General features: G+C 35.1%; 1 protein-coding gene across 5 annotated transcripts in view; it reads right to left on the bottom strand.

Annotated features, from left to right (window-relative positions):
- DIAPH3 (diaphanous related formin 3) overlaps positions 1-15,813 on the bottom strand; it is a 464,308-nt gene that overhangs the window by 362,750 nt on the left and 85,745 nt on the right. For 2 of the 5 annotated variants that reach the window (XM_072617066.1, XM_072617067.1), the window contains 2 exons: positions 14,569-14,673; positions 11,145-11,207 (listed from right to left, as the gene is read on the bottom strand). In XM_072617066.1, the coding sequence (XP_072473167.1) occupies positions 11,145-11,207; positions 14,569-14,673 (168 nt within the window). Of the gene's footprint in view, positions 1-2,869; positions 2,988-11,144; positions 11,208-14,568; positions 14,674-15,813 lie in introns of those variants that run through there. The other 3 variants (XM_072617068.1, XM_072617071.1, XM_072617070.1) reach the window with 2 other exon arrangements.

Here is a 15,813-nt window from a genome sequence, read left to right as displayed (position 1 = left end):
CTCATGGTATCATTAATTTCTATTTTGCCATTCAAATTCCTAGAGAGTCTAATAACATATTAAGATTTTGTACCTCATATTAAGCTGATAATTCATTTTCAAAATCTGTCCTCTGAAACTCTCATTTAAAATATTGTTTTTAAATTTTTAAAACTTTTGTTTTATTTAATCTAGGAATTCTAATTGTTCCTGTGGGAAAGCTGTTTTTTACTTTGAAATTTTGATCATAGGCGTTTTTAAGTAATTCTCCTTTCTGAGTTTGTGCCACTGAAGGTCCACTCCTTTGCTAAGCAATCAAGAACCAACTTTGTTGAGGATCTTTCCTTTAATTTGGGGGCTTTTCTTTTCTCTTAGGAGCTATGTTTTAAGTCTCTTCTCCAGGGATCTTAAGGTCCTGTCCTTTACCAGAAAGGTCTTTCCTTTAGTCAGACCACCACTTCACTCAAGGGAAGTCTTTCCTTCTACTAATAAGTGAAGATCCCTTCCTTTGATCTATGTATGTCCTTTCCTTTGCTCAGGACCCCAAAGATCCCCAGTCCTGGCCTCAGTTGAAGCCCTTTCCTTGGAAGGATGGATAGTAAAGAAAAAGATAGCTTTTTCTTTAACCCACACCTACATTGGGTTTAGCTATCCCACAGCTAAACTGGCCCCCAGTGAGACAGGCTTAGTTGAGATGTGACACAATTTGTTCAATTTTATTGTCAGTTATAATGATTTATATATTTGTATTTTATAATTTAAATTCAAGGGGGGGTGAGAATAAAACTGATTAAATATACATTGCTTCCCTATGTTAACAAACCTTATTTGTTGCTGTTATTGTTTGTCTTTCACTCACAAAGAGGATCATAACATCAGGAAGGTGATGTCATGACTTGCAAGTGAATTGGACTGAAGACAGACAGGGCTGTGCAAGTCACTAGCCTCACTCTCTCCTCCTGAGCCATCTGGGCTATTTAACAATACAGTGAAGAAAATCTATTTGGCACATGTGAAAAGCCACAAAAAAAAATGCCTGATGTAGACAATGATTAGTTTATTAACTCCTTGACTGTGTTGATTATACTATACTTTAAAAAAAGAGGCACCCCACTAGAGGGAGAAAGTATGCAACAAAATTTCAAAAGCTCTGAAAAGACCCAAACATCAGCTTTCTAAAATTACATTATCTGAGCTATCCTTTCACTACATGTATAATTATTTGTTTCCCATAATTCTGAGCAATATTCTCATTTCACAATGTTGTATTTATGGCCAAATTGAACTCTGAATTCAAAACAACAAAAAATTATGCTAGTATTACAAGCCAATTAGGGATGAAAAGTTTTCAAATAGTCACTGTGGTGAATGGAGTTGTATAGAAATGTCAAACATAACACTCCCAATACTCTTTAAGTGCTACCCAAACCAATTAAAATATAATTGGGAAATAGTTAAAACAAAAATACAATAAAACATAGGCAGGGTTAATATTAAGTTTCCCAAGTCAATATGGAACTTCTAGGAATCCTTTTATATGGTTTATTGAGTCATATCTCAATTTAAAGTTTGACACCACTAGGATAGTCAATCAATTAGCAAGAGATGCAAAAAGATTGCCTAGCTGCAGAGAGGGCCCTGTTGAGATTATGTAATATAAATCTATACGTGCATAGTTTTGTGATTTTTCTCCAGCTCTATTCAGCAGTACATGAATATACCCAAAATGCAAAATGCTACAAAGTCTTTAAGGCTTTTGCTGGCTGGTTTTGCATAAAAATGTGATACTTAATAAGTATCACACAACAAGCCTACACAACAGGCTCTGTGCTAGGCACTAGGAATATAAAGACAAAAAAATTAAATGATTCATGCCCTCAAGAAGCTGACACTGAAAGGAAAACATCAATATCTATAAGCATATAAAAAGGCAATACAAGGTAATTTGGAAAGAAAGTATTAGCAGCTGGGAGAGATCAAGAAATTCATCTCAGAATGTAATGGCTGTAATCTGTACCATCAACAGGATTTTTCTCATATACATAAACCAACTGAATATAATTTTTTCTATATTTTGCTTCATCAAATTCCTATATGCAAGCATTATAAGATCTACATTCACAAAGAACCTCAGAGCTGAAAAGGACAGCAGAGGCTGCATGGTCTAACCCACTTGAAACAAACATTCCCCTCTAATATAGCCCCCAAAAATTGTAACCTAGCCACTAAAATGCCCAAAGGACCAGGGAAAACAGCAAGAGCTCTGACCAATTGCTTGCCAGAAGGCATCCTCTAGCAAATCCTCAATAAATGTTTGGTGAACTAAAGTTAATCTAACTTCTCTTACATGTGACAGCCCTGAAAAAATCTTACATATTACCCAAGTCTTCTCTATCTTCATTAGACAAACTTATTCTCTACTATTAGAATCTTAGAAACCCAGAAACTCAAGAGTTGAAAAGAGATCACATACTCTTTCTCATTTTCTAGATATGAAAGTGAAAAGGCACAAGGGTGAAAGGATTTGCCCAAGGACACAAAAGTAGTTCATCACAAAGACAGGAACAGAATTCACAGTTCTTTTCATTATACTATGCTACCATTTCCATCCTCTCAAAACAATGCAAACTTCTGATACATATAAAAAAATAATTTTTACTTTCCGGACATAGTTCATTACCTTGCTCAAACTACTCACCATTAAGGTAATGTAACATCCTAAGGAGAAGGCTATCTGACTCCGAAAGGATTATCATAAGATTGACTATAAGATGACAGTTTGGTTTTTTGGGGGGAGCGGGGGGGGGGGAGAGTGCACACCAACGTTTGAAGACCTCCTAACTTTTAGAGAGTTTAGGATTTGTTTAAATAGAAGTACCAACGAGCTAACCAGATGGCAAAGTAGAAATGCTGCTGGAGCTGAAACCAAGACCTGAGGTCAAATCCTGCCTGAGACAATTAATGGCTGGGTGACTCTGGGCAAGTTATTCTCCTTTGTCTCTATCATCTGTAAAATGGAGATAATAAAAGTACCAAGGGTTAGAATAAAATCAGGTATTTATAAAGTAAAAAACTTGAAAACACTATGTAAATACTAGCTATTATTATTACAAGCAAAATTATAGATTCTTAAGCACTGAACTACACTTTAAATAATGTATCTTATGATCTTCATACTAAAAGAAACAGTATCACTGTTTCAGTTATTGATTTAATAGAGCATATGGTAGTCTTAATGCCTATAACATTTTACATGTTGCAGAAATTGATGAATTTAATTACTTAATGTCCATGAATCAATTTGAAGTAAACTGCAAATAAACACACCATACAATCTACTTATTCTAGTTATGAAATTGGTAACAAACTTCATACATTCTTCTTAATTTATAGCCCAACAGGTAAAATGACTCCAAGAATAAAAAGCTGAAAACTCTTCTTCAATGCTTTATGCTCAAGACTAATACTAGGAGACAGAATTCTATCTCCCCCCACCCTCATATGCAGCATAACCCCTCTGTAATATGGCTCTCTCCACGAATACCAATCTAACGGCCTTTTCAGAATCATCCTTCTTGACCACTCTGCAGAATTTGACTGTGTGGATCACCTTTTCTTCCTGGATGCTCTCTTTTCTTTTGTTTTTTTACAACACTAATAGATCTCTTGAGTATCCTCCAACACATCAAATTGTTGCTTTCCACTCTCCTTTGCAATTCCATTATCTGTGTCATACCCACTGACTGCGTGTGCATCCCAAGGCTCTGTCTGCCCTGAGCGGTCTCTTTTCTCAACATACTCATTGATAAGCTAGTCAGCTCTCATGTATTCATCGATCATTTCTAACCATATAAAACCCAGATCAACGTATCTAGCTCTGTTCTCTGCAGGACTCCAGTCTTGAACCAACTGCTGTTATTAGACATTTCAAATATCTTAAAGGCATATCAAATTCATTACATCCAAAAGAGAATTCTTTATCTTTCCCTCAAACACACCAGGCTTCTGAACCCTGTTAATTGATGAGGGCATTACTCCACTATACTTCCAGTCACCTAAGCTCATAATCTCAGCATCAGCCACAACTCATCATTCTCACCCCACATACCCAACCAGTTGCCAAATTTTGTGTTTTCTACTTCCTTGATATCTCTCACATATATATCTTCTTTCCATTTACCTAAGACTGCCCTGGTTAAGGTCTTCATCATCTCTCTGCTAGACTATTATTGTGGCCTCCAATCTGTTCTCCCTGAATCTATCTCCCTACTCTAATACATCCTTGACACAGCTGCAAAAATGATTTTCCTAAAGCATGGGAGAAAACAGTTAGGTAGTAAGGTAGAGAGAATTCAGGGCCTGGAATCAGAACAACTCATTTTTCTGAGTTCAAATCTGGCCTCGGATACTTATGACCCTGGGCAAGTCACTTAACCTTATTTGCCTCAGTTTCCAATCTGTAAAATGAGCTGGAAAAGAAAATGGCAAACCATTCCAGGATCTTTGCCAACAAAACTCCAAATCACAAAGTGTCAAGACATGACAGAAACACAACTAAACAATACAAAGCACAGGAGTCTGACCATGTCGCTCCTACTCTCCACTCCATTTCATTTACGATACTCCAGTGACTCCCTTAAGGATCAAATATAAAATTCTCTATTTGGTATTTAATGCTCTTCAATGCTTTAATGCTCTATCTGGTATTTAATGCCCTTTTAACCTCTGTATGGAAAGCAATCCTTTCCACATATTTAAGAGTACAGGCATAATGGCCCATTTGCTGTTCTTCACACATCATGCTCCACCTTCCATCTCTAAGCTTTTACATTCTCTCAGAATCTTGAAATCCCTAATTTCTTTCAAGAGCAGTCTTCTTCTGCATGAAGTCTTCCTCCACCCACCCACTGCTACCCAGCTACTAGTGCCTGCTCTCCCTCTCAAAACTAACTTGTATTCATTTTGTATCTAAGCACCATATACTTTTAAATGTATATGTTGTCTTTCTCTTTAGAATGTAAGAATAACCTGCTGGAGGGCAGGGATGGTTTCACTTTTGTCTTTGTATCTCCCTGGCACTGAGCATAATGCCTGCAAGATAGGAGGTATTCAATACATGCTTCCTAAGTGATCCAAAAAATCTACCATTTTGTGCTTTCATATTGTCCATTTTAATAACAGGGAAAATGTCTCTAGCACTAAATATCATTTCCATGCAGTTTTTCTGTTCTAATTTTAGTAAATAATCATTCAAAGACTATTTCAATTACTTTACATTGAAACTCTACTACAAGTATAAGATGTACAAAATATCTCAAAATTTATAGTGTTACAGGTAACTTCATAAAGGATCGCATGCCACATTTCATTTTTCTAAGCAATTTTTAAGTTATAAAAATATCAAACATCCATGAACTCCATTTACATGGAATATTTCCATACAATTTAAGAAAAATAAATTTTATATTCTAATCCTGTAAACTAAATTCTGTGCTCATCAGGCCTCCTTAATTGCACCAACATCTGCAATCAATTTAAATTCTTTAAGTTAGTCTTCATAAGGCTTCAAGTGATTTCATGCTGTGATAGATTTAACACACACATTAATTTATAGACACACACAAGCAGATGAGACTTCGTTTTCAGAGCATAAAGTGATAAGAGAAAGCAGGGTTAGACTTTACTAACTCTTAAAAGAAGAAAGGACATGATTCACTTTACATATCTTGCTGACAGAAGAGCATAAAGATGTTATCCATACATAAACAGATTGTAGAAATTAGAGATCAAAACCAGCAGGGAAGCACTAGTATTTTATTTAAATTTATTTGCAAGTCATAGAACATTAGGATGTTTTGGTGAAAGTTCAGGCTGAATTAAGCAAGTAAACACTCCAGATATCAGTTAGGAATATTATATAACAAAATTTCATTCTATTCACATATTATCCTTTTCACAGCATGCTGATTATAAAGTTAAATAAACTTTTTTTTTCTTTTTAATTGAGGGGGAAGGAAGATAGGATGCAATAGTGAAGAAACACTGAACTAGTAACGGGAATCAGAACACATCCATTCATAATGCCTGCCAGATGTCTTGGGAAGTCACATGACTTGTCTGCATCTCACTCTTTCCCCTTGTGTAAGAAGGTCTTCTATATGATAACTCTAATTTCTCTTCCAACTCTAAAAATCTTAACCTCCTTGAATCTCACTTTGATGAACATAATAAAAAAACAATACAAAAAGTAGTACCTAACTCAAAGAATTATTGAGAATCAAATGGAAGGAAAAAAGTAAAACGTTTTACAAATCATAACTATAATAATTCTGATGACATGAATAAATATAGCAGTCTATCTGTGAAGAAACTATGACTTCAGCTAGCCTAAGAAATTCATTGGGGAAAGGGGCTCAACAATACAAATATCATGGGACTGTACCTTAACAGATAAATTCTAGAGAGTTGCCCAGGTTACAAAGAGACTTAAGTGACTTAATTAGGTTCAAATAGGTAGTGTCCAAAAAAAAAAGATTAAAAATACTATTTGTAAAATATTTAAAATTGGAAAATAAAATGAATTTTAATTCATTTAGAACAGCTGAAGTGTTTCCACCTAATCCCAAAATAGGGTCAAGATTCAGACACAAACTGAAATGACTCAAAAATAAAAAGGATATTATTTGATAAATATAAAATTAAAAAATAATATTGTTGGTTTTTCTTTCTGACCTTTTTGCCTTTAAAAATTCAAATGATTTCACAGAATGTTATTTGCTTAGATTAATTCACAAGAATATACAAGTCATCAACCCTCCCTCAGGTCAAGGAAGACTTCTCAGGAAAAGCTGGAATCTGAAGAGACTTTTCTATCGGACAATAACAAGAATTCTGTAGATGGGAAAAATTCTAGTGTAACTGCCAACAGGAAATAAAAATTAACAATATCTGCAGTATTTAAAAAGAGAGAGAGATACAATACCATGAATACATAAAATAATATATTAGATAAAAAGAAATCTTCTCATCATGGCTGAGAGGAAGAAGAAAAGTCCAGCTCTTCCATAACTCTTCCACCAACAATGAAAAAAAAACCGAAAACACGAAATCAAGAAATTATTTTAAAACCCAAGAAAAAACTATAGCAAGAACACTATGTCAAAGTCATGCCAGCATGAAGAATCAAAAGTCTGGGGGTATTAGGGGAAAGGTCCAGTCAAAAGAGCCTACCAGGGAACCACAGTGCATGGAAACCTACGAGAGACAATGAGTGAGGACAGAAAACTTATAGGACATGAAAGCCCAGACCAGAAACTTTTTCCAGCTCCTGGAGCCTGTAGCTTTGTCACAATCCAAACTAAGACTCATGTGCCTCTTTCTGGGAAGTGGAAAAACAATGACTGGCACATAGCTGGCATCAAATCACCTGTCACAGAGAGCCAGAATACAGAGAGACCCACCTAGATCACCATTAGTGCAAACAGTGACCAACCACTTTTGACATTCTTAAAGAATACTGCAGACATCAAATAATAACAGATCAGTACCAAGGAAGGCCTCATTATTCCTTTCATAAGTATATAGAGCCTGAGCTTGACACAAAGTGCAATATAGGAAAGGAGGTTAGAGAAATGAGTAAACAGAGGACCAATGATAAGTAAATATTATGGAGCCAGAGACATTCAAGAAACAAACCCTACAGAAAAGAGTAATTTCACATCACGGATAAGCAAAGGCAATGCCACAAGCTATATTAAAGTTCCTAAAGAAATGAAACCAAAGTTTTTTGAATGATCATAAGAGATGAGAGTTCCAGAGGGAAAAAAATTTAGGAAACAATTGTGCTAGTTAGTATAATGAACTAGAAGAATAATTAACAGTTAAGTAAAGGAAGTGAAAAAGTTGCCTAAGTAACAGAGTCCTTGAATATTAGATTATACAACATAGAGATCAATTACTCCATGAAATAATTAAAAATACTAGAATACAATTAAAAGACTGAAAAAGAAGATTTAAGAAAAGATATTTCCTATCAAAAACAAATAATGTAGAAAATGAGTCAAGGAGAAATAATCTGAGAATCACCATACTACCTAAAAACTTTAAACATTAAAAAAAAGGTCTAAATACCGTATTTTTGAAAAATCATGAAAACTGAGCAAACCTATTAGAAATGGAGGGCAAAGTGAATACAGACTCTACCAGTCACCTCTTGGAAGAAACCATAAAATGAAAACTCCCAGGAGTATGAATAGGCAAAATTCAAAGCTTCCAGAAGGTCAAGAAAAGTATAAGCAGTTACAAAGAGTTCAATTATCAAAAAGTCACAGAATCACATAAGGCTGGGAAGCTTAGAAGTACAGCTTGGTATATGATATCCCACAAGGCAAAAGACAAAAGTTTAAAAACCAAGAATAAAATTTTACACAGGGAAAAAATGAACTTTTAATTAAAGGACTTCCAAGTATTCCTGATGAAGATACCAGAGTTGAGCAGATATTTTGAAATGAAAACAAAGTAGTTAAGAGAAACTAACAAAGGCAAATAACATTTCAACAATTAAAAGGGCCTATATAAGGAGAATCCTAATGTCTTCAAGTATTAATGGAGAGAGTAAATAAGACAGATGGCGTGGGAGCAGTTTTCTTATTCTTTTAATAAGCTTAAGAGAAAAAGGAGTATATTAGAGAAAAAGAATAAGAAAAAGGATGCAGCTTACTATCTGAAGTAACTGAGGTATACAAGAAAACTATTCAGACACTGAGGAAAGGGTCAGAGAAATAGGCCACACATGAACCTCATTTTTACCTGAATCGAGAAGGGTTGAATACACACACACACACACACACACACACACACACACGCAATGTCTATTGTAGAAATACATGAAACAACACTGCAAGAAGAGGTAGAAGGGCGAGGATAATAAAGATGGAGAGTAGTTTCATGGAGCCATTAGTCAAAGCAAACTATTTTTGGAAAGCAGAACATGAGGAAGAGAATAAAAGGAAAGAAATGGTAAGATTCTGTGATTAAAATGTGAAAGGAAAAGAAAAGAGAATATAGATTAGAAGCAGATAACATCAAATGTAGATCACTATATTTTTCATTATAAAGGAAGGAGGAGAGAGTGAAATAAAAGTATAACTGGACAGAATAGAAGGAAATATACAATTAACAATTATAATACTGGAACATGAATGGGATTAATTCACCAAAAAAAATGGAGGACAACAGAATGAATTTAAAAAAATCAGAATTCAACAATGTTGCTTATAAGAAACACAATTTAAATAGAAAAATTCACATAATTAAAATGACAGGCTGATACAAATTCTGTTATCCATCAGGAGAACAAAAAGCAGGGACAGCAATCACAATTTCAGATAAAACAACAGTAAAATTATACTTGATTAAAAGAAATGAAAAGGAAAATTGTATTGTGCTTAAAAGGCAGCATCACTGAAAATGAATACTAATACTTAACAGACATCCTTTTCAGACTTAGACAAACATGACCAAAAGATAAACAAGAAATTAAGGACTTCACTACTTTTTTTAATTAGATACAAAAGATCAACACCCATCCCACACACCACACACACACACACACACACACACACACACACACACACACACACACACACACACCACTTTTTCTGCTTTTCCCTATCTACCATATACTGATTCATTAGTGATACAACTCAGATTCTTGTCCATAAAGTATTAACTCCTTTCTGTTCTTTTCTCTCCTTTCACTACTCTTCATCACCCTTTCAGTTTGTTGATGATGTCCTCGGTTCACAAAAGGACTTTTTTTTTCAAAATTAAGTCTAGTCGTGTGTAGAAGCATGAAAAGTATGGTTTCAATTCTTAATTTTCTAGTTAACTGTACTTGTTTACCTTGCTTCTTTTGTTTAATGAGTTTTACCTGCAAAAGTCCCTTGCTCATTTTTGACTTTTGACTTGAAGAAATGTCTGTCTTGTTTTTGACTCAAATGCTTAAAAAAATAAACTTAAGGGGCAGCTAGATGGCACAGTGAGCAGAGTACTGGCCCTGGAGTTAGGAGAACCTGAGTTCAAATCCAGCTTCAGACACTTGACACACTTACTAGCTGTGTGACCTTAGGCAAGTCACAATTGCCTTGCCTTCCTCCTTCCCCCCAAAAAATAAATAAATAAACTTAAGTTCAATTTTAGGTATATTATTCTAGGCATGCTGCCAGGATTCCTTTGCTTTTGGAGGAATATGAATCTTTCCTTTGAGTTCTCCTAACTGAAGACCATTCTCCACGACTGATGAATAAAAGTCTTTCTCCACTTACATAAAATATCTGTTCTTGATACAGAAAAATCTAGTTGGACCAAGATGTTTCTAGGTTATTCAAACTTGAGGTTTTCTCTCTGGCAATGTCCTAGGGACTCTACTGATCCGCCTTATGCCCTATATTTCCAAGATTTACTTGAAGATATCAAAACTGCTCTTGATTGTATTTTGCTGGAATATAAAATTCTAAAATTTATATCGTATTTCCTCTTCAAGAAAAAAATTCCTTGCCTTTTATAGGTTTGGTACGTTTTTCCTTGTCTTTTAGTTTACTTCAATTAATTTTCTTTCTACCTCTGTATTTCTAAGATCCAAAACTGCCATTTTCTTTTTTCAGATACAAATATTTCATCGCTTAATCTAAATTTTCTAATGTCATTTGTCTAATTCGTCCCTTACTTTAGATGTCAATTTCCACCCTTATTTCCATCCTGTACCTTTCTTAATAGCTCTTTCTAACCATTCTCAGAATCTATTGGTTCATTAGTTTGGGAATTAAATAGAACTTATAGTACTATTTTACCAAACCCCAGGAATTCCTTTGTATCCTTAGTATCTGCTCTTCATATTGTTTCCTTTTCTCATATGTTAATCTATGCTTTCCTATGTTTATATATGTTCCTTGGCCAGTTTATCTGAAATGATCTTTCCATCAAGAGATTTCTTTTCCCTTTGTGTTGCTTGTTATTTATTATTTCTTTAGTGTAATTAAAGACCGCTTGCCTACTATTCTGATAGATATAAGTATGGATTAACCTACAATACTTCATTCCACCAACTCATTTAAAATACCTATCCTCAATCTTTTTATACTTGTTTCTTTTACTTTATTTGGTACCTTGTTTTTTACTGCCTGAGGCCCCTCCCTTCTTCTCTTTCCCATCCTGAGCCACCAGCTTTCCTGAAACCACAGGAAAAAAATGTGAATTAAAGGGGAGCAGTGGCTACATGAATCATTGGTGAGACAGGATTCTTCAGTGACATGATAGATATACACATATGCCTCAAAACCATGTCAACTTCTGAAAAGGACATGGCACATAGGTTGTGTATATATGAGGTAAATACGTAGTATAACAGTAAGTCTACAATATGATACTACCTTCGTTCCTTTTTTATTCTATAGATATTACCTTGAGCATAGTTGTATCCTTTCTCTTCCTCTAATTTTTATTATATTATTTGGCCTGAGAGCAAAAGAATGAATGTACCACTGAAGGAACTGAATTTCATCAATTCCTACATTTTCATTATACAAAAGTGAGCCATAACTAAATAGAAGGAAAGTTCACAAGTTTTTCCTTAGAAAGGCAAATAAAATAAGAGTTAGAGTTGAATTTATTGCACGTCCAAAGTCAAGAAGAAGCATGATTTAGTAGGCTATTTGGTCACCTTGTATTATCACCCTCATAAAAAGCATTTGGAAAAAATCTCCCATGAAAATAATTGCAATTTTTCTGCCTGCTGAATGAACATATATTTTGACTTTCTGTGACATTCATAAAAAGGTAGGTAGAGGTGAGAATGGAATAAATTTGATCCACGTTTAAAAAGCAATTTACACATGATCCCCCAAATCCTGTGAGTTAGGTGTTATTACTATCTCCATTTTACAAATGAGGAAAGTGAGGCTGACAGACAAGATTCAAATTTAGATCTTTCTGATTTCAAGTCTAATACTCTATCCAGCTGCTTTTACACTTAAAATTTTCAAAGGGCTCATAAGATTTATCATATTTAGACATTAACATCAAGGTTTCAATGAACTTTGAAATAACAGAAATGTCACTGAAGAAACAAAGGTGGGAAAAGCAAGTGGAATATACTAAGTACATACAGAAAAGGTCCCTGATGTAAGTAATACAATAAAAATATCAGTGTTTACTGAACCACACTCCAGCCACACTACACCTGGAGGGGGAGTTGGAATACTGTTTTGCCTTCATTGACTTTTTAAGACTCTCCCCATTTACCCCCATTATTCCGCAAACTCTCCTCCATTAAAGTTTACATTATCAAAATTTTTCCACCCTATTCTGATTATAGTGGTCGTATACCAGTCCCCAGATCAGTCTTCCCCTTTTCTCAAGGAATTCAGCACCTAAATCACCACCTTCCTCTCCTCCTGTCCTAATACTATGGGACTTCAATATTCATATCTATGCTCATTAAAACTCTCTAATTCCTCAGTTTCTGAGTATCCTCAACTCCAATGACCTACTCTTTACAAATACAAATACAAAAAGTGAGATAGCCCCTTTTATCAAGGAGTTCACAGGAGGTATCAGTTGCAAGTTAGATGGAAGGGTCCCCTGGTATTTAAAGCGCAACAACAAAACAAATAATAATCCACCTTCTTTAATGTCATTTCCATTAATAAACCCAAATCAGTTTCTATGTGGAATCACTTGACAGTATTAAGGACTTTGGTGGTGAGAACTTTACTTACTAAGTCTTCAGAAGTTGTGGCTCCTGAAAGTATGGGAGGACTACTGCGCTCAGAGGGAAAGTTGCCAGGTTGCATCTTCACAAGCGTTAGTGTCAGGAGTTGGGGAAAGGGGAGTAGGGGGGAGAGAAGCACAATGGTATGAGGATGTTTCTGTTGCCAGGGTCACTCTAGAAGCAACTGCTATGCGAAACATGGAGGTAATGCATTTGATGTGATAGCAAGATCAAGAGTATGAACATTTTTGTGCAGGTCTGAGACAGGGTGCTGTGAGTAGCTCATGAGAATAAGTAAGCTGAGGAACTAGGAGTCTAGGCATTTGAAGGAGTATCAGTACCTATGCTCAAGTATAAGGGCAAGAGTTGAAGGGAGGGAATGAATAGCCAGTAATGGAAAGGGTGGTCAGAGAGGTCAGGTTTCAGTAACAGTCAAAAGATGGAGGGTATTGGAAAGGAAAAGATTTAAGATGAAAAGCAAGCCTGTTCCTTATGGGGCAGGAATCCAAGAATGCATAGCTGAAGGGGTGTAAGCTTTGGTGTAGGAGGTAAAAGAGGGTCTGGGGTATCAAAGATAATAGAGGTAAGGAATCAGACAACAAAGGATAAGGAATGGAGTATGAAAAATGATCTACAGCGATTTGGAATCAATGAGATGGCGGTGATCAATGGGGACTTTGTGAGTCATTAAGAAAAAAATTTTGAAGATATTCTCAATGTTAATAGACTATGATCTCAAGATGGATTCCTTTCAAAGCCTTGAGTTTAAGAGTGGAAGTAGGAACTTGGAAGAAGGCAAAATGATACTCTCCTTCCCCAAGGCAGGAGACCAGGTTAGAAACTAGATGAACTGGTGCCCTCTCTCTTCACCTCAGGGGGTTCTGTTATGATGTAATGGCACTCTTGTTCCACAGGAAGCTAGAGATCAGGCAGGAAAGAGACAAAAGGAGGGTACCTTAACATCATGTTGTACTTATCTCCTGTCTAACCTCCAGGGAGTCACTGAACAGTAATATTTCTGTTATTATGTCTTCTAAGAATTTTCCATGATATTGATGCATGAACGAGAAACAGTATTTTGGAATTTAAAGTGGTACTTTGCTGTATCAAATAAAATCCTTTTTCATAATTAGCAATAAAGATAATGGTATCTGATATTCTTTATGTCTTTCAGCCAACTACTAAAGAATAAAGAAGTGACCCGCTGCTGAATATCAGTTGTTATCTTTGACTGAGATCTCTCTCCACTCAGCAAGTAAGGCAAATGTTCACTGACAAAGATTTTTCTGTTATTGTCACTGCAAATAATAACAGCAGCAGCTCATATCTACACAGTGCCTGAGGCTTTATAAAGCCCTTTCTTTATAATTGCTCAGGTGGATAGTGAAATGTTATTGTACATTATGAGCATTAATATTAATCAATATTTTCATTTATATATCTTATTTCTTTGAAAATTATTGCATTTTTGCCTAAACAGAGCTAAAAGATGTGTGTAGCACTCTTCCAAATATGTTAACAACAGAAGACTTCTTACGAGAGAAAGAAACACAATGATCAATCTCCTGAGACGTGCTTAAAAAAATAACCACCTCGGGTAAGAGTAAAGTTAAAATAGTTTCTGCTATTAATCTAAACTATGTCAAAATAGTATTTATCTCACTACCATTTTTGTATTGTTAATTGTGTTTTCGTAAAACACCTAGGATTAGAGGTGCCCACAAACTATATCACTACTTGAAAGTAAAACTCTGTTTTCTTTTTTCCATCTGTGCTCAAACGTAAAGAGTATTATTACTCAACTCAACAGTTTTACTCACCACTTTAGAAGCAGTATTCATGTATTGCATCACCATTTCTCTTTTGATACTGAAGTCCTTTTCCCGCAATGGGGCCTTTTTGTCTTCATTTAAATTCATATCTTCCTGGAAAATATAATTAAAAAGCTTCATTTTATAATCTATGTAGAGGAGCAATTCTGCATAAATTTTGCACTAAAATCAATAATTTGCAACTAAAAACAGCACTAATTGTTTTGGAAATGATTTGGAGGCTAATATCTAGTATTTAGACAAGGAGTAGTAAGGTAAGGGAAAAGGGTTCCATGGTATTTTGGACCCATTCTTCTGTGACATATTTACCTGTAAAAATTCTCTTATACCTTATCATTTAACGGCAATCAAGGAAAATTAACTGTAGTAATCTCAAGGCTAGATATTTTCAATGAATTATTGTCTTTCACAATATATCTTTATGCTCAGTTTTAAAACTTGTAACCCACTTAAAATATTTGGAAGTGAATTAGTATATTCCACAAATGGCTCTATGGCCATTAACAAAAATTTGCTACTAGATGAGTTAATATTTTGTCATATCCTGTAATATATTGTTTGTCGAGTACTACAAAAAATAATGTACAAATCACAATCATAACTACAGAGCTAGATGGTACACCTCAGATGCTATATGATCCAAACCCTTCATTTTACAAATGAGGGAACTGGGGTCCAGAAAGGTTGCTCAAGCTCAAGAATGTAGTAAGTATAAGTGGTCAGCTTTGAACCCAGGTACCCTCATCCCAGAGTCAATGGTCTTTCTAGTGTATCACCCTACCTCATAATAGTTTCACCATTTTAAAACAAAATAGTCATAGACAGGGTGCCCACTGCTAGGGACATAGCATTTTGTAAGTGAAAGCCACTGTACATATGTCAACTAGAATCATCATCAAAATATTTTTTGTAAAGTAGATTGGCACAGACAACCTCAACAGTAACAAAGGAAAAGCTGATGATAAAGAATAGAAAGGTAAAAAAAGAAGGCTCAACTGTGTTAATACCTCAACTAAGTCTTGATCCTATTTCATTTATGATCTATAATGAAAAACATTTAAGCGTATCATCCACTTAGAAGCCAATCCATCATGACAAGTACTCTAAATGGTTTCCTCCGCTCAGTAGGTAGGATGTCTTCTAAATTCTATATAGACACTATATTCACTAGACATTCTTGTTTATGGCATTAGCTGTTCAGTTTTTGGCAGCCAAGCCCTTGAAACATGTTCA

The sequence above is a fragment of the Notamacropus eugenii genome, chromosome 6 (genome assembly GCF_028372415.1).
Source record: "Notamacropus eugenii isolate mMacEug1 chromosome 6, mMacEug1.pri_v2, whole genome shotgun sequence".
NCBI lineage: Eukaryota > Metazoa > Chordata > Mammalia > Diprotodontia > Macropodidae > Notamacropus > Notamacropus eugenii.
Note: the sequence above shows the minus strand (reverse complement) of the source record. Positions and strands in the feature narration are given on the sequence as shown.